The sequence below is a fragment of the Convolutriloba macropyga genome, chromosome 5, assembly GCF_964194025.1.
Source record: "Convolutriloba macropyga chromosome 5, txConMacr16.3, whole genome shotgun sequence".
Taxonomy (NCBI): Eukaryota; Metazoa; Xenacoelomorpha; order Acoela; family Convolutidae; genus Convolutriloba; species Convolutriloba macropyga.
The window spans coordinates 52,493,042-52,513,019 of NC_134472.1; the positions used below are offsets into that span (position 1 = coordinate 52,493,042).

At 40.2% G+C, this 19,978-nt stretch overlaps 1 protein-coding gene across 1 annotated transcript in view; it reads left to right on the forward strand.

Annotated features, from left to right (window-relative positions):
* LOC142340412 (uncharacterized) overlaps positions 1-19,978 on the forward strand; it is an 80,136-nt gene that overhangs the window by 20,196 nt on the left and 39,962 nt on the right. The window contains exon 4 of the mRNA XM_075390989.1: positions 11,540-11,644. Coding sequence (XP_075247104.1) covers positions 11,540-11,644 — 105 coding nt within the window. The remainder of the gene's footprint in view (positions 1-11,539; positions 11,645-19,978) is intronic.

Sequence of the window (19,978 nt, forward strand, 5' to 3'; positions counted from 1 at the left end):
TTTGCTTCGATAGCGTTCTGATATTTTTTGTGATTAAGTTTTCTTCCAATACATTTATATTGAAGTCACTACTGATGATCACTGGAGTATCGCAAGTAGAATTTTGCTCAAGGAAACAATCAAATTTCTATGAAATCTTTTTTATTGGTTCTTTGTTTTTTAAAATAACCCCTATGTTTCATAGAAATTTCTATGAAATTTCTATGAAACAATCAAATTTCTATGAAAAAACGAATGGAGAAAGAATGACGCTCAAAAATGAAGCTCAACGGACATAACTGGCGTTGTTTTTTTTTCACGAATTCTGGCCTGTTTTTTTTCTGGGAGAAAATTTCCTGTTGTGATTCTTTGAATAATCAGAAAGTTGCCGAATTCATTTAATTGTTTTTTGATGACCTGAAGCATTGGTCAATTTTCAATTATTAAAAGGCTAATTAATAGGTTAGCTAAGAAAAGTTTTTTGTCTTTTCTGGTTACCCAACCTTCTAGAAATATTTTGGCATGCTAGTTTTTCCTGGGCCATCAGGGTCATCGGTTTCTTTTGAAGTCACAACTGATGATCATCTGGTTACCCAACCTTCTAGAAATATTTTGGCATGCTAGTTTTTCCTGGGCCATCAGGGTCATCGGTTTCTATTGAAGTCACAACTGATGATCACTGGAGTATCGCAAGTAGAATTTTGCTCAAGGAAACAATCAAATTTCTATGAAATCTTTTTTATTGGTTCTTTGTTTTTTAAAATAACCCCCACTTTAAAATTATACCCATCTTGTGATATTTCCAAAAAAATGCTTCCTCAAATTAGAGGTCAAAACTTATTATCCGGCTACAGTTGCTTTTATTTTGCATCATAACACCACCACCACGACCGGAATCTCGGTTTTTTTTACAAAGTGTTGATTGTAGCCATTGATCAAATATGCATTAAAGTTATCGTTTTCACTGAGCCATGTTTCTGTTAAACATAAAATTTCTAGTGGAGACTCAAGACCAATAACTAGTGATTCCAACTTATCAAAGTGTGGTTTCATAGATCTTACATTTAAATGAAGAACAGAAATAGTATTTGAATAACTTTTTGTATCACCATTTTGTTTTTCGAAATTATGATCCACTTTCTTTACTTGTTTCATTTGAAACTCTAGACTCAGACGATTTAAAGCACCTTTGGACAGTATAATAATCATAACCTAACATTTGACCACCATCATATAATGAATGAAACTTATACACTTTATTGTCTGATAAATCCTTTTTAGTGAGATAACCAAGGTCACTGAATGGTATTAACTCAGTCCATGGATAAAGATGAAACCAAACGCAAAAACTCAACGGATATAACTGTCTATTGATAAAGACAAAATCAAGAGAGTGAAAAAACGAATGGAGAAAGAATGACGCTCAAAAATGAAGCTCAACGGACATAACTGGCGTTGTTTTTTTTCACGAATTCTGGCCTGTTTTTTTTCTGGGAGAAAATTTCCCTTTGTGATTCTTTGAATAATCAGAAAGTTGCCGAATTCATTTAATTGTTTTTTGATGACCTGAAGCATTGGTCAATTTTCAATTATTAAAAGGCTAATTAATAGGTTAGCTAAGAAAAGTTTTTTGTCTTTTCTGGTTACCCAACCTTCTAGAAATATTTTGGCATGCTAGTTTTTCCTGGGCCATCAGGGTCATCGGTTTCTTTTCAAAAATTGACTTAGCGATGAGAAAATAGTTCTCTCAAAATTGCAAACAAGAAATAGTTTCTAATATTGCGGATGATTTTGAAATCTACTGTACCTTATTTGTGGATTTGTTTTTGAGAAATTTCAAGCGAACTTGTGTCTGGCTCTTTTTGTGGCCCGAGATTTTTTTTTGTTAAAAATTTAAACCAATTTTAATAATTTTAATGCCATTGCTCTAAAGTATTGAATCAATATGCAGTAAAGCTGGATGATATTTGCAGTAATTGTATGTCAATTGTGATTTTGTGCTGTTAAAGCTCGGTGTGATAGGAGAAATCGAAATCTTGCTACCAGTATTTTCTTTCCTCCGTGTTTTTTAGGTTCGTTACATCTGATTGAAGCATAAAAATATGATTCATTTGGGGACTCAGTTTTGTATTTATGCAGTTTGTGCAGTATGCGTTTGTGAGCATTATGGTCCTAAATTTACTGCGTTTGAAAGCCAGAACAAAATTTTTGAAACTTAAATCCTTTTCGTATTTATACTTTGATGAATTTATGGAAGGTTTAGTAAACACGTTTTATGATAATGCTCAATTGCTTCTAAACGAAGTTTGGAGCAATTATGTTAGTCCTGAGATCTTTTTTAATGCAGTTTTTGACTTTTCGTCCTCAGAAACGGGATAGACAAGTAACGCCTAGAGATCATTTTATTTAATAGCCGCGAAGCGATATCGGCTATTATTGGGGACATCGTGGTTTTTTACAATTCAAAAATTGTATTGGTGCGCTGTGTTTTTTTAAGATCTGTTCACGCTTTTTTCGGCTTTTTCCTGTCAATGAGAAGTCAAATTAGAGTGTGATTTTGGTCACACTGAAGTAGTAAAGGGAGTGGAAAATCGAGTAGGTTTGGGGCGTGACATTTTTCAAAATACCTCGTGGAGTGAGAAATTGGTATTTGAACAATTTGGCGGTTTTTGAGATGGATTTTTTTCAGCTGCGTCAATTTGACTTCTGTTTTCAGAGTTTCCTCTCCTTCAGTGCTTTTAAGACGGTACATATGTGTTCTAGTTGTGCCTATTTGCCTTCGCTTGAATTCATTAAGGGCAGCTAAAACTTTTTGTGGCTTTGCCATTATTTGTTGTCATAAAATATTAGCGAATTTTATATTTTACGCCCCTTTTTGAAATTATCTGTTGTCTTATCACTTAGTATCATTAATGACAGGTCTGCTTGGTTGCTACCTAGGCATAAAAGAACATAATTAGTTGCTCGAGTTAATAGCCAGTGGTTTTAATTACTTTGACTCTACTTTTTCTCTAAATTTTGAGTGAATTTTTCAGTTCTGCAAGTATTTATTGTACTTTTTGATGTCTTATCATTTAATCGCATTGGAGACATGTCTCTAATGCTGTTAATAGGGGCTAAATTTATCAATTTTTTTCGTTTTTGTCCAAAGCTAGTGCTTTCAGTGACTCTGACACTAATTGTTTTCAATAATAATTATCGAATATTTTTGAGTTTTGCGAGTTTTTGTTTTCAACTTTGTCGTCTTAACTCTAAGTCTCATTGTTGACAGGTCTCATTGGTTGGTAAAAAGGCTTCATTTAAGAAAGTCGTTTTAGTTCGTAGCTATTGCTATTTGTGAGTTTTACGCTGTTTCGTTTTTATTTATCTTTTTGATGACAGGTCTCAACGGTGGCCATTGAGGATTCAAATAATTGATATATCTGTATCCTTCAGTAGCTGTTGCATTCTGTGACTTTTATGCTAAGTGTTTTCAAAAAGTTTTAGCGAGTTTTATTGCAATTTTTGGTTATTTTTGTCTTATCGTTTAATATTATTAGTGAAAGGACTCATTGATATTTAATGACAAGTTGCTTATGACCAACAGACGAATATAATTGGCATTTTGAGTTCATAGTAGTTGTTTTTGATGTTGTTTTGGTCTTCTCAAAAAATATAAGTTGTAGATAGAGAGTAGATAAATAGTGTTGCTTGTTTTTGTTGTTCTTGTGTTGTTTTTTGCTTAGTCTCATTACTAACAGCTTTCATTTGCCTTCTAAAGCGGATTAAATGATGATTGTCTGGTCATGAATTAATTTAGTTCTTTGAATTGTGTTTCAGGACTTGTCCTGCTATGTTTACATCGTGGTCTTCATCGATGATTCTTACGACCTGACTTCTTGGAGATAACTTTTTCAATGACTTGAGTAACTTTTACTGCTTTGCTGTTAAAATTTGTGTGCCTGACGTCATTTCTGCTTTTATGTCAATTGTGTGACTTACCTCACTCAAAAAAAATTACATCTGAGCTCACTTATGGAATTTTAAATTTTATAAGCATTGACTAGATAAAGATCAATAGTGTGCATCTAAGTAGTGCCAAACTTATATGCCCTAATTCTTGAGTGTTAGTCTTCAGTTTTTGGTTTCGAATATCAATTTTCAAAAACCTCTTTCATGGTTTTTTCCTTATAGACGTATGTGTCTCATAAAATTGACAGTCTGAATCTAACCCAAAAAGTCTAGTGGTCTATTAAAGGACTGGTGGTCGAGCTCTCTATCTTATTCCTTTAGTTGTTTCAATTCTTGGAAGGCCACAAGTGTCTATCGCGGCTATTTTCTGGCAATCTGCCGGCTAGGTTATAATAAGGGCTCTTTTTTACAATAAAGGACTCTTTTATTACAGAGGCTTTTAATCACAAGTGTGACCGAAATAAATTAGTCATTTGTGTCTACAGAAAGTACTTAGAAAAAATTGGATTTAGGGTTTACAGGTTCAATTGACAACTTAAATTTTACGTGTATCTAAATTCTACGTGGGCAACTCTAGTTCGCAGCTGTTAAGAATGGAAGTCTCGTAAGAAGACAGTAAAACAAACATTAAATTAACCAGCTCGTTACCTACGCATAAATTATGACAATTCTAGTGTTGAACTATGTCGTCTTCAATGTCTGAATCTATTTCAATTCAGTCCTAATTTGATCTGCTTTGGCGCTCAATTCATGGAAGGACACAAGCGTCTATCGCGGCTTTCTAGACTCTAAGAATGCAATTCATCGAAACTGTTTCATCACCCACTTATGTTCTTAAGACTTCATAATCCCTTGAATACTTGGAAATAATTTAGTTGTGACCTGATATTACAATTTAATTATTGCATAGGCAATATTGCTTAAGTGCTTGAAGATTTACTTTCTTAAGTTTGTTGATAATGTACTTATATAATTGGTAAATACCATAAGAGGTAAAGTTGTTAGTGAAGTTATCGCCTCGATTACGGCTACTTAAAAAGAACAGATTACATGCAGTACCTGTGATGTAAAACTCGACGCGTAACTGTATGTTTCACAAAAGAGCTTTGACGTGAAATATAACAACAATCGTATTAGAATATGTTCAGATTTTGAAGTTTGTTGATGGTACACAGCAAAAGCTGGTGGATTGATGAAGCGGAGTCAATTCCGTATGCTATAACCATTTTTGAAACTTGCATCCCGTTTCGTCACACTGGCATTATTGTAGCAATATCTCTATTTTATTCCTCACTTGAAATAGTAAGTTTTGAAATAATAATTATTATTGTAATTATTGGCATAACGTGATTAGTAATTCAATCACACCTCACCACTCAAATAGCAACACTGCTTTGAGTAAAGAAGAATTATTTCATGCTCTGAAAAGATTTAATTGCAATGTAGTAGGTATTGTTTATTTGCAAAGAAAAGGAACTCCAGACATTTTTGACGAATTGTGTAACTTAAAAGTTGGGCGAGTTATTAACGGAAGGAGACATTTGCTACCGAAATTCAAACAGAAACAGAAATGGTATGAAAACCAGCTAGCTGAAGTCCATCCTCACGTTTCGATTGAACTTAATTTTATTAATATCATACTGCGAGAAAAAGCAAATTTGCACAAGTTGACCTTGAAAAATAGATCGAAAACTCGAAAACGCAAGAGCAGACCAAGGAAAAACAAAGCGAAAAAGAACAAGAAAAAGAAAAAGAAGCCCAAAAAAACTTGCCAAGATTGATCGTGGAATTTTTAAATTAATATCTCTTTATTTATTGTTTTGTCTTATTGTTAACTAGCTCTTGGTCAAAGGCCAGTTGTATACTTGTAAGCTTACGGTACACGTTTTCTTTTCTTTCAGCTTGGGAGGATCTCTAGCCGTCTCTGAGTCCAGCGGGCTTGAGGCAGTCCGGGGAGCCACCTGAGTTGAAAGACTTTTTTTCATAGGACTAAGCTTAATTAAAATCCAGAAGTCTCATTTTACCTTATTGTTGAAATCGAGCTTCAGCTTTGTTAAACTATAAATTATATATAAAAAAAACTAAGTAGTAACTTTGCAGCAGAATTCTAAACTCCAACCGATTTTTTTTTCTCCTCAAAATAAAACCGTTTATTCCTCCTTTATCATGTCCGATTCCAATCCAGACAGCAGTCCGCTGAATGGTGTCAGTAACAATGCATCTGAAGAGCTACAGAAAGAGGTTCCACAATTGAAGTTTTTGGGACTCACACCATTGGCAAGCATTCAACAAGAAAGTAAACCCACTCCAAGTCAGAAGAGGCCGCTCTTGGCACTAAGTCCAGCAGGAGAAACAGAAGAGAAGCAAGAGCTACAAAATACAATCCAAGAAGGGATCAAAGGAGCAATCAACGATATTTTTCCTAGCCTCATAGACAAACTAAAAACTGACTTAAAGACGACAATTAACGAAATAGTTGAAGAGAAGTTTCAAAAATTCGTTGAAGAAAGTAAAACAGTATGGCGAAGAGTAATAGATGAAAGGATTGCCGAACTGGAAACAATGCTGACACAGACCAGCGAGAGAATGATAGCTTCCAAAATCTCAGAGATGACCACTGATATCCACCGTAAAACTGACGAAAAGCTTGCGAGGTTTATCACTGAAATTGGAACAACCACCAACTCGGAGGACACTGTGACAGATCTCAAGATGCTCTCTCAAACAGAGCTTCTAGAAACGTACAATCGTCGTGATAATGTTAAAGTTTTTGGACTTTCTGAAACAATCGATGAAAGTGGAAACACGGAGACTAATGCTCAAACAGCGCAAGCGTTCTTGGATGTAACAGCTGACCTAAATGTTAACGTTGATGCTACTGACATATCAATTGCTCATCGACTTCCTTCTCGATATAAGAACAGACCAATCATTGTTAAATTTACTAGACGCATCAAGAAAATCGAAGTTCTCAAAAACAAACGTGCCTTAGAAGAAAGCCCCTCTTTCTACAATGTTACAATACTTGAAGATGCAAGTAAACCCAGGCTTAATTTTCTCAAATTAATGAAAGGTGACGAACGGATCTCGTCATCGTTCATACGTGATGGGGTCATACACTACAGGTGGATGGACGGAAAGATGTACAGAATCAACAACTTATTTGAAGGTGGTTTGTTCCTCAATTATTCTTTAATCAACATCCAACAGTGCTTGAAGCCACCTCAAAATCCAGATACAGAACGGACGAATCAGCCCTTTCGTGAAACGTAAAAAGAAAGAAGAGGTATTTAACGAAACTGAAATTAACACGCAAAGGAAAGATTTAAATATTTTTCATCTCAATGTAAGATCATTAAAAAAACACCTACTAGATCTTGAATCTCTTATTTTTAGCTTAGATAAGCTGCCTCACATTATCTGCCTAACTGAAACCTGGTTGTGTGACGATGATGAAATAAAACAATATCTGTTACCGGGTTTTAGATCCCATATCCAGAAGAGTAGAAGATCCAGGGGAGGTGGTGTAATGATTCAAACCACAAGTTCATGCAAAATTCTGAAAGAAAAATCAATAAACTTTGAAGAGTCTGTCTTTGCTGAAATAGAATTTTCTGGGGCAAAACTAAATCTTGCGGTGATTTATAACAAACCTAGGGAAAACAAAATGAAATTTGTTGATAATCTTAATACTTTTCTAGAAGCCAACCAATCCCCTTCATTTCCTTTAATCATATGTGGTGATTTTAACATTGATACATTACAAGAGAATGCTTTGTCAAAAAACTATCTGAATTGTATATCATCTAATGGTTATAAAATTTTTGCAAAATCAGCAAACAGGGAAACGGATACCAGTTCCACTTGTCTCGATCATTTCGTGTATCGAAATATTAATCTGTTAAACTGTGAAATTCTAAAAAATCAAACTTTTTCAGACCACGATCCAATTATTCTAACATGCGGACTTTGTTTGGAACCTGAAGGTAAAACTACGTTTCGAAACACAGCTTTTCTGAAAAATCCGAGCACTGTAGAAAACTACGTAGAAACTCTCCGGGTGGAAATATCGGAGTGTAGTGGAAAATTGCTGAGTGCTACAACTTGCTCAGAAGCTTTCAATGTTTTTAATGAAACTTTTCTTAAAGTCACTGATAGATTTGCCCCAATCTGCAATTTCCCACCCAAGAAAAATCTGCTGCCAAAATGGCTCAATAAATCTTTGCTTAAAATCAGGTCAAAACGGAACCAAGCACATAGAAAGTGGTAGAAAGACTGCCATAACAAAGCCAAGCTTCAAGAATTTAAAAAGTGGCGTTTGACTTTTGAAAAAGAATACAAAAAATCAAAAAAGCAGTACTATCAAAATAAGTTTCAAGCTTGCCAAACAGACTCGAGGAGAACGTACAAACTTCTGAATGACATCAACGGAAAATCCAAAACGTTTAATGATCCCCCGCTTTTGAACACTTGTAGACAAAATTATAAGCTCCCATCAATTAAAAACAATGCAGATGTCTTTAATAAATTCTTTGCAAACGTTGGTGAAGGACTTAGCAGTCATTTAACTGCCGCTCATGATGTTGATATCCCAAATTGCGTTCACTCCATGTTCTTTTTCCCAACAACAAAGCGTGAAGTTGAATCCGTTTACCGAAGCTTACAAAATAAGTCGTCCTCGGGAGATGACCTAATATGTAACAGTATTGTAAAAGCCTCAATGCCAGCCACCTTAAATGTAATTACAAATTTCATTGACCGGTCATTCAACGAAGGCCTTTTTCCAGATAGCCTGAAAACAGCCAAGATCCTTCCTTTATTTAAAGATGGCTCAAAATTGGAGGAAAATAACTATCGCCCAATTTCACTACTCATAATTTGGAGCAAAATTTTTGAGAAAGTAGTTTTTAATAGAGTATATGGCTATTTCGAAAAACTAGGAATTCTCTCAAAGTATCAATTCGGTTTTCGAGACAAGCATAGCACGATTGATGCGCTAGTAGAACTGAAAAAATTTGTCATTCTGGAAAAGAGAACGCTATTAATTCGTTCTTTTTGGACTTGAAGAAAGCTTTCGATACTATAAATCATAATCTACTGCTAAAAAAACTGGAAAGATATGGTATCAGGGGGAAATGCTTAATGTGGTTTGAATCGTATTTAACAAATAGGAGACAAAGAGTTTTTTTAAACAATGTGTCATCTGATTGGGAAATTTCAAACTGTGGGGTACCACAAGGTTCAATTCTGGGACCTCTACTCTTTCTAATATATATTAACGATCTCCCTCAAAATTGTAATCTTAATGTCCTGCTGTTTGCTGATGACACTAATATTACATCCATAGGAAACAGCCGTGCTGAAATTAGTCTCGAACTTGCGAAGATAAATAACTGGTTGAAATCAAATAAACTGGTACTTAACCTTGAAAAGACTATCTTAATGAAAATGCTGGTTGCTGGTTCCAAAATAGATTCAAGTGAATATCTGTTTGATGATCAAGTTGTCCAAACTCACTCTATGTGCAAGTATCTTGGTGTTAGAATTGATGCAAAGCTTTCCTTTATTAGCCATATTGAGCATGTAAAGAAAAAACTAAGCAAGCAATGTGGAATTGTATCTAAAATGAGACATTTTGTTCCTAGATTGCAACTTATAAGCTATTATTCGAGCAACGTGATTCCCATTATTCAATATGGCGTTCTTGTATATGGCTGCTGCAGCTACTCTTCTTTACTACCATTGTTTATGTTGCAGAAAAAGGTGTTAAAGTTTATATCCTTTCGACGAAAATCAGACAGTTGCAGTGATTTGTTTCTTAAACATGGATTTCTCTCAGTCTACGAGCTACATATTTACGAGCTTAAATTTGTTCTTAAATCGATTTGCAATTTTCATTCTGAGAATTATTGTAACGAAATGTTTCAATTTAGTAAAAAAAAAAGGAGGAATACGAGGCAATCCGAGCTAAGATTACTCAATATACCTTGCTGCAAGAGAAAACTTGAGAAATTTTCGATCAAATATCGTGCTGCTAAACTGTATAATAAGCTCAGGGAATTAAATCTGCTACCTGGAAAAGTAGAAAAAAGTACGCGTGATGAATTAAAAAATATATACCATAAGTTAAAGGATTCTTACCTTATTAACAACCAAGAGCTAGTAAATTATATGTTTGAAATGTAGTAAAATTGAAAATGTTAATGTTTATGAGTTAAATATGGGGATTGCTGCAATAGAGAATCAGCAAGATTCCGTGCAAGTCCACTTGTGTCATGATAAATATATCCAATGGTTGCATATATTCAATCATGTCCAAGAAATAAATTCTTTTTTTTTATCAGTTGCTATCAAAATTGAAACCGGTATTCATTTCTTTATCACTCTATAAGCTTTGAAAACTCGCCTCATTTCCTTTTTCTGTCCTATTTTTGGAACATTTATGGGGTCAAAAAGTTGACTATGTTCCTGCAGCTTGCTGAAGAAAATTAAACCGTTCTCTTAATGGAAACGTTTCCGCATTACCCTACCCAACGCATTGATATTGAGCTTTTTATGCTGTCAAATACGAATCATCTGTGCACAGAACCATGCCAGCCGTCTTGTTACGACTCGGAGAGGAGTATTGGTATTCTACGGGTTTTTCTTTATCTGAAGCTTTACCTCCAAAAAACTACCTAACCCCGCTCAGCCCACCATTAACCCCACACCCGATCAACCACCAGCCCTCTCTCCAACCTCCCCTCCACCTCAGCCCTAAACTAAAAATTTATCTGCAAATACGAAAGCGCTTTCTATAGTTTTAGGAAATTAAATTTTTTCTTTCTTGAATATTTTTCATTCAGATTTGTTTTGTTTAGAGATTATATTGCACAACTTTGAGTTGATTCGAGTATTCTCGGCTGTTTTTTTTGGCTGAAGCAGGTATGTTCATTTTGAACATTGGAATTTAACACTATCTTAGTTTCTAATTTGCAAAAATTAGTAACTGCATGTAATATTCGAGGTCAAAAGGTCATTTTGAGAAGTTTTGGAATAACCGTACCGCCTCCCTATTTAAACTATACAGACACTCCGCCCACCTATTTGCCTGCCCCCTACCTACCTGTCCCCTTTTAACCTCCCCTCAACCCCCCCCCCCCCTCCCCCCCCTCCCCGCCTCACATAATTACCCCCTAACTACCTACAATTTTTTCGTTAGCGGGGTTAGGTTAGTGATTATATTGCAAAGCTCTTCAAGCCGTTTCCGGTTTTTTAACGGCTATATTTTTGTTGCTTCAAACAAGGTTTACCGATGATGTTGAAATGCGGATTTTTTATTTGCGTTCATTTTTTGTCCGCCAAATTTTTCACGCTTCACTTCTTGCTTGCTTAATTTGAGTTTTTCGCAGCGGAAATTCCTTGCGATGGCTATATTGAGGGCAATAATCGCTCCTTATTGGATAGCTTATTGAATCACTAATATTGAAGCTTTTTTGTTGCAGACACCGTTTCTGGAATTATAAACAGCTCAACGTCTCCAAAACGTAAATTGAAGATGTACTGCGTAAATATACGCTAGCCTTCACTCGGAAATGTTGGCATGAGCTGTTTTGTATTTTTTTTTCAGGCGCTATCGGATAAGCTGGATTTGAGTCCGGACACGTTGAGGTCTTGGCGCAGACTACACGAGCAGAAAGTAGTGGAACTGAAGCAGCGACTCAATGACAAAAAGGTAATAGTTGTTATGTTTATTTAGGTCAATAGAGGCAAAAATAGAGCTGAGAATATTATTTTTTTTGTTCGAGGTCCGAAGTATGTTTTAACGACAACTTTATCAAGTCCCAAAAGGGCCAATTTTTCCAGCTGTTCCAGACTTGAAAAATGAATTTATGACGTCATTGTCATAAACTTTGTAGCGTAATTGTTCATGTCAATGATGTGATAAGACTTTTGATACCTTACTTCACTCACAAGACTGACTTCAACACTAATTGAATTTGAAGTTGCGATTAAACCTGTAGTTGCCGGTCAATTGAGAGCAATTTTTTGCTGTACACAGCCCTAGTCGATTTAGGATGTTAATCTTGCAAGAATCTTGCAAGATCTTGCAAGATTAACAATTTTTTGCAAGATTTTCTTGCAAGATTAACATCCTCTTGCAAGATCTTGCAAAATTAACAGCATATTTTGCAGATTTTTTTCTCTCCTTAACCTATCCTAAACAAAAAAAGCGCCTAAAAAAGCCGCGGAAAACCAATCCTATCCTATTTTAGTAAGAAAAAAACGTTCCTATCCTAGACCTAAGTCTTATGAGAAGAAACTCAGGAAAGCAGATGAAATTTGAATTTAAAAGAAACAACACAAAAAAAAATAAATACATCACATCGAAAAACCAATCAAGCACAAGAAAACAACAGGCAGACGACTCCCTTCGCTGATCTTCTTTTCTTCTTTTTTGATTTTTCTTTGAGTTTTTTTTCAAACAATTTTGTTTCTTTTCATTTTCAAGTGACTGTGGTCTCGTCGTAGGGTGTCGTCTCCTCGTCCTCGGGTGTCACCGAATCCTGCAGAAAAAAAAGTGAACAACACAGAACAGCAAAGAAATCCCAAGCGCCTAAGCGCAAGGGTACCCCCCCAAACCGAGCCAAAGCACACCAGGGCAAAGCAAAGCCCAGCAAGAAACACCTAAAGCCCGCGCCGAAACCTAAGTGGGGAGGGAAAAGCGAAGCGGAAGCGCGAAAAACCTAGCTCCTAAATCGGCGCGGGCACAGGAGAGACCACCCACCCTAACCTAAGCACACTATGGGCAAAAGCAAAGCCCGGCAAAGCAACACCTAAGGCCTGCGCCAAAAAGCCTAGATGGGAGGGGGTACAAAGAGCAACGCAAAACCTTAATCCTAAGTGGCACAGGCAAAAAGGGCAAAGCACGTGCCCAAAACAAAGCAAAGCCTAAGCAGCGCGCAAAAAGCGGGGAGCACTAAGAGTGCCCGAAAACAGGAAAAGGGGGGAACGACACAGCTTACCGACCAAACCGAAGACGCGAAGTCCATGCAGAAGGGGTGACGACTCCACCACCAAAACCAAAGGTCGTCTCAACCACCCAGGGCTCCTCGGGTGTCGTCTCCTCGTCCTCGGGTGTCACCGAATCCTGCAGAAAAAGAGAAAACTGAACAACACAGAACAGCAAAGAAATCCCAAGCGCCTAAGCGCAAGGGTACCCCCCCCCCCAAAGCCCAGCAAGAAACACCTAAAGCCCGCGCCGAAACCTAATGGGGGAGGGAAAAGCGAAACGGATGCGCAAAAAACCTAACTCCTAAATCGGCGCGGGCAAAGGAGAGACCACCCACCCTAACCTAAGCACACTATGGGCAAAAGCAAAGCCCGGCAAAGCAACACCTAAGGCCTGCGCCAAAAAGCCTAGATGGGAGGGGGTACAAAGAGCAACGCAAAACCTTAATCCTAAGTGGCGCAGGCGAAAAGGGCAAAGCACGTGCCCAAAACAAAGCAAAGCCTAAGCAGCGCGCAAAAAGCGGAGAGCACTAAGAGTGCCCGAAAACAGGAAAAGGGGTGAACGACACAGCTTACCGACCAAACCGAAGACGCGAAGTCCATGCAGAAGGGGTGACGGCTCCACCACCAAAACCAAAGGTCGTCTCAACCACCCAGGGCTCCTCGGGTGTCGTCTCCTCGTCCTCGGGTGTCACCGAATCCTGCAGAAAAAGAGCAAACTGAACAACACAGAACAGCAAAGAAATCCCAAGCGCCTAAGCGCAAGGGTACCCCCCCAAACCGAGCCAAAGCACACCAGGGCAAAGCAAAGCCCAGCAAGAAACACCTAAAGCCCGCGCCGAAACCTAAGGGGGGAGGGAAAAGCGAAACGGATGCGCAAAAAACCTAGCTCCTTAATCGGCGCGGGCAAAGGAGAGACCACCCACCCTAACCTAAGCACACTATGGGCAAAAGCAAAGCCCGGCAAAGCAACACCTAAGGCCTGCGCCAAAAAGCCTAGATGGGAGGGGGTACAAAGAGCAACACAAAACCTTAATCCTAAGTGGCGCAGGCAAAAAGGGCAAAGCACGTGCCCAAAACAAAGCAAATTATAAGCAGCGCGCAAAAAGCGGAGAGCACTAAGAGTGCCCGAAAACAGGAAAAGGGGGGAACGACACAGCTTACCGACCAAACCGAAGACGCGAAGTCCATGCAGAAGGGGTGACGACTCCACCACCAAAACCAAAGGTCGTCTCCACCACCCAGGGCTCCTCGGGTGTCGTCTCCTCGTCCTCGGGTGTCACCGAATCCTGCAGAAAAAGAGAAAACTGAACAACACAGAACAGCAAAGAAATCCCAAGCGCCTAAGCGCAAGGGTACCCCCCCCCCCCCAAACCGAGCCAAAGCACACCAGGGCAAAGCAAAGCCCAGCAAGAAACACCTAAAGCCCGCGCCGAAACCTAAGGGGGGAGGGAAAAGCGAAACGGATGCGCAAAAAGCCTAGCTCCTAAATCGGCGCGGGCAAAGGAGAGACCACCCACCCTTACCTAAGCACACTATGGGCAAAAGCAAAGCCCGGCAAAGCAACACCTAAGGCCTGCGCCAAAAAGCCTAGATGGGAGGGGGTACAAAGAGCAACGCAAAACCTTAATCCTAAGTGGCGCAGGCAAAAAGGGCAAAGCACGTGCCCAAAACAAAGCAAAGCCTAAGCAGCGCGCAAAAAGCGGAGAGCACTAAGAGTGCCCGAAAACAGGAAAAGGGGGGAACGACACAGCTTACCGACCAAACCGAAGACGCGAAGTCCATGCAGAAGGGGTGACGACTCCACCACCAACACCAAAGGTCGTCTCCACCACCCAGGGCTCCTCGGGTGTCGTCTCCTCGTCCTCGGGTGTCACCGAATCCTGCAGAAAAAGAGCAAACTGAACAACACAGAACAGCAAAGAAATCCCAAGCGCCTAAGCGCAAGGGTACCCCCCCCAAACCGAGCCAAAGCACACCAGGGCAAAGCAAAGCCCAGCAAGAAACACCTAAAGCCCGCGCCGAAACGTAAGTGGGGAGGGAAAAGCGAAACGGAAGCGCGAAAAACCTAGCTCCTAAATCGGCGCGGGCAAAGGAGAGACCTCCCACCCTAACCTAAGCTCACTATGGGCAAAAGCAAAGCCCGGCAAAGCAACACCTAAGGCCTGCGCCAAACAGCCTAGATGGGAGGGGGTACAACGAGCAACGCAAAACCTTAATCCTAAGTAGCGCAGGCAAAAAGGGCAAAGCACGTGCCCAAAACAAAAAGCAAAGCCTAAGCAGCGCTCAAAAAGCGGAGAGCACTAAGAGTGCCCAAAAACAGGAAAAGGGTGGAACGACACAGCTTTCCGACCAAACCGAAGACGCGAAGTCCATGCAGAAGGGGTGACGACACCACCAATAACACCAAAGGTCGTCTCCAACACCCAGGGCTCCTCGGGTGTCGTCTCCTCGTCCTCGGGTGTCACCGAGTCCTGCAGAAAAAGAGAAAACTGAACAACAGAGAACAGCAAAGAAATCCCAAGCGCCTAAGCGCAAGGGTACCCCCCCAAACCGAGCCAAAGCACACCAGGGCAAAGCAAAGCCCAGCAAGAAACACCTAAAGCCCGCACCGGAACCTAAGTGGGGAGGGAAAAGCGAAACGGAAGCGCGAAAAACCTAGCTCCTAGATCGGTGCGGGCACAGGAGAGACCACCCACCCTAACCTAAGCACACTATGGGCAAAAGCAAAGCCCGGCAAAGCAACACCTAAGGCCTGCGCCAAAAAGCCTAGATGGGAGGGGGTACAAAGAGCAACGCAAAACCTTAATCCTAAGTGGCGCAGGCGAAAAGGGCAAAGCACGTGCCCAAGACAAAGCAAAGCCTAAGCAGCGCGCAAAAAGCGGAGAGCACTAAGAGTGCCCGAAAACAGGAAAAGGGGGGGACGACACAGCTTACCGACCAAACCGAAGACGCGAAGTCCATGCAGAAGGGGTGACGACTCCACCACCAACACCAAAGGTCGTCTCCACCACCCAGGGCTCCTCGGGTGTCGTCTCCTCGTCCTCGGGTGTCACCGAATCCTGCAGAAAAAGAGAAAACTGAACAACACAGAACAGCAAAGAAATCCCAAGCGCCTAAGCGCAAGGGTACCCCCCCAAACCGAGCCAAAGCACACCAGGGCAAAGCAAAGCCCAGCAATAGACACATAAAGCCCGCGCCGGAACTTAAGTGGGGATGGAAAAGCGAAACGGAAGCGCGAAAAACCTAACTTCTAGATCGGCGCGGGCACAGGAGAGACCACCCACCCTAACCTAAGCACACTATGGGCAAAAGCAAAGCCCGGCAAAGCAACACCTAAGGCCTGCGCCAAAAAGCCTAGATGGGAGGGGGTACAAAGAGCAACGCAAAACCTTAATCCTAAGTGGCGCAGGCAAAAAGGGCAAAGCACGTGCCCAAAACAAAGCAAAGCCTAAGCAGCGCGCAAAAAGCGGAGAGCACTAAGAGTGCCGAAAACAGGAAAAGGGGGGGGGGAACGACACAGCTTACCGACCAAACCGAAGACGCGAAGTCCATGCAGAAGGGGTGACGACTCCACCACCAACAACAAAGGTCGTCTCCACCACCCAGGGCTCCTCGGGTGTCGTCTCCTCGTCCCCGGGTGTCACCGAATCCTGCAGAAAAAGAGAAAACTGAACAACACAGAACAGCAAAGAAATCCCAAGCGCATAAGCGCAAAGGTTACCCCCCCAAACCGAGCCAAAGCACACCAGGGCAAAGCAAAGCCCAGCAAGAAACACCTAAAGCCCGCGCTGAAACCTAAGTGGGGAGGGAAAAGCGAAACGTAAGCGCGAAAAACCTAGCTCCTAAATCGGCGCGGGCAAAGGAGAGACCTCCCACCCTAACCTAAGCACCCTATGGGCAAAAGCAAAGCCCGGCAAAGCAACACCTAAGGCCTGCGCCAAAAAGCCTAGATGGGAGGGGGTACAAAGAGCAACGCAAAACCTTAATCCTAAGTAGGGCAGGCAAAAAGGGCAAAGCACGTGCCCACAAAGCAAAGCCTAAGCAGCGCGCAAAAAAAAGCGGCGGCAGAACTTACCAAACAGAGTGAAGAGTCCCTCGTGCCCACCAGCCAGCCCCCAAACTGGACCTCACCAGGCCCTCCGTGTTGTCTCCTCGTCCTCGGGTGTCACCGAATCCTGCAGAAAAAGAGAAAACTGAACAACACAGAACAGCAAAGAAATCCCAAGCGCCTAAGCGCAAGGGTACCCCCCCAAACCGAGCCAAAGCACACCAGGGCAAAGCAAAGCCCAGCCAGAAACACCTAAAGGCCGCGCCGGAACCCAAGTGGGGAGGGAAAAGCGAAACGGAAGCGCAAAAAACCTAGCTCCTAAATCGGCGCGGGCAAAGGAGAGACCACCCACCCTAACCTTAGCACACTATGGGCAAAAGCAAAGCCCGGCAAAGCAACACTTAAGGCCTGCGCCAAAAACCTTAGATGGGAGGGGGTACAAAGAGCAACGCAAAACCTTAATCCTACGTGGCGCAAGCAAAAAGGGACAAAGCACGTGCCCAAAACAAAGCAAAGCCTAAGCAGCGCGCAAAAAGCGGAGGGCACTAAGAGTACCCGAAAACAGGAAAAGGAGGAACGACACAGCTTACCGCCCAACCCGAAGACGCGACGTCCATGCAGAAGACATCGACTTTTTTGTATACTTAGGGTGGTCGGTCTCCACCTCATAGAATTTACTTCACCAATTCGTGTACATAAACATGAAAACCAAAAGCAGCAAGAGTCAATTTCTTTTTTAAAGTAATCTATGTGTCCCTGCCAGATCACACAGATTGTTATTATCGTTTTTTTCAACACCGTATTGCATTTTAAAAGTTTGAAAACTTGCGCAAGAACATTTCTGCAAATTTACGTGATATCAATGCTGCAGCACAACTTTTATCATTGAGACTTTATGATCATCTCTGGTCATTCTCATTGGATAAATTTGAAGAGCACTTCGGCAAAAAAATGGCTTAACATTTTTCAACTTAAGATTTTTTTTATTGCATAATTTAAAATATTTTCTGTACCTAATGTTTTGTACCAACTTTTGGAAAAACTTGAGTACTTGTCGTTTGCATTTATCTGCAGCTAAAAAATTTCAATTGTCAGTATCTATGTGTCCCTGTCAGAGCACATTTTTCATTTAAAAATTTCAGTTGGTTTTTTCCTACCGTGCTCAAAACCAGCATGCTCTTTGAAACAATATTTGAGAAAGCAAGAGAATTTTCAATTTTCGTTCATTAAAGTACGCTCTGTAAAAAGACCAAATTAATTTTTGGGTAGTTATTTTATGTTTCGAATTAAACATTTATTTTCGCTTTTTACTCAGTTTTTAACTGTTTTCATTTTTTGCTTTCTTCTTGAAAACAATTTTAGGAACAGAAGGATTGAAAGAGAAAAAAGCTTTTTTTGTTTTATTTTTTTTTCTGTCAACTATTTTTTCTTTGTTTTTTACAAAAACTTTTATTATAGGACAACAAGAATTTTGAAAAATGTTGGTTCAAGAAACTGAATTGTTAAGATCTAGCATTCCGAGATAGCACCTAATCAATCAACAACCAATTTCTTACGTTAACATAACTTTTCAGAACTTGAACACTAGGGGTGAACTTCAAATCTGGTGGTCAATATACTGCGGAACAGAGCGAGCACTCGCTTTTTGCCGTCCTCATTCAAATGCGCCAAATCATATGGAATGTTTTCTTTGAGAAAATGAATGGGCCTCACATAACGAGGACCAACGTAATCAGTTTGCATAATGTTTTGAAGAAAAATATTAGTCTGTTGTATGGCTCGTATTCAGTATCTGGCCGATTTAAAAGACCGACAACTTTAACTTCGACAGAATTTTCTTGTAGTCTCTTTGCGAAGCCACACAGCCTAGCAGCAGTTTTTAAAGGAGTTTCAGGGGTCAGCCAAGGTTTGTTAGGGTGTTGTGAGATGTCATTGTTTCCTAATAGAAGTATGCAATGGGTGAAATTGGCACAAAACACTACATCTTCGCCGTTCAAAAAGGCAGCTCGGAAGCCGGGTCTGCAATGAAGAGTGATTTTATAGGGCCGGAGAACAACATCATTTTCAAGTTCGTTTTGAATCTTCACCAGGTTGCTGTCCCCGACTACAACGTTTGATGGACTAAAACACGCTTCGATTGAATACATTTTTTCCCAAGCTGGCCCTGACAGCGCAGCTTGATTTTTTGTGATTAATTAAACGCAAATTACGTACAGAAGCTTTCATTCAATAACAAAACAAAAAAAAGTTTCTTCATCTCAATTATGCTCGAATCCTTCTCTTATGACACTCACGATGAGAAAATTTTGCTCAACAAAAACTACAGTCTTGTGCTTTAAGTTACAAGTGGGAACCATTTCCATAGACCCTAAACCAAAAAGTTCGTATATTAGGCCAAAATTATCAGAAGTACCAGTCAAATTTAAATCGCGGGCACTAGTAGCAGGTCTACCAACAGCAAATGACACATCAGAAATTGAACAGTACGTACTAACACGAAAGAAACGACCGTCGCTTAATTGAATTACGCATTCTCCCAAGTTATTGTTAAGTCTGGAATAGGATAGCGAGCCAAAACATTGACCACTTTTATTGATAAACCTAGAAAAAAAGAGGAAATATTCTTATTATCGCAAAAACGTAGAGTCTCGTCGTCTACCGTTGTCAGCCCCTTGAGATATTTTTCAGCTTGATTAATAGTAGTGCAATTAATCGCAGCTTGGTGCTTAATAAACTGTTGAACTATAGCCTCTGGTTCTTTAATTGTCCCTTGAACAGCACTTAGAAGGTTGTGATTTGCAGACTCAAAACAAAAGGCCGAAAAAAGCCAAAGGGGTCCGTTGCGCCTAAACTGTTCACATAAGTGTCGCATTGTATGAAAGTTGAATGACTGCGAATCCACTCCGTAAAGTTCTACAAAATTAATGAAAAAAAGAGTTATGAGCTCATCTGCTGATTTAATGTGAGCTTCGGTTGCCGTTTGTTCAGAGAGCAGTCTCATGGCTG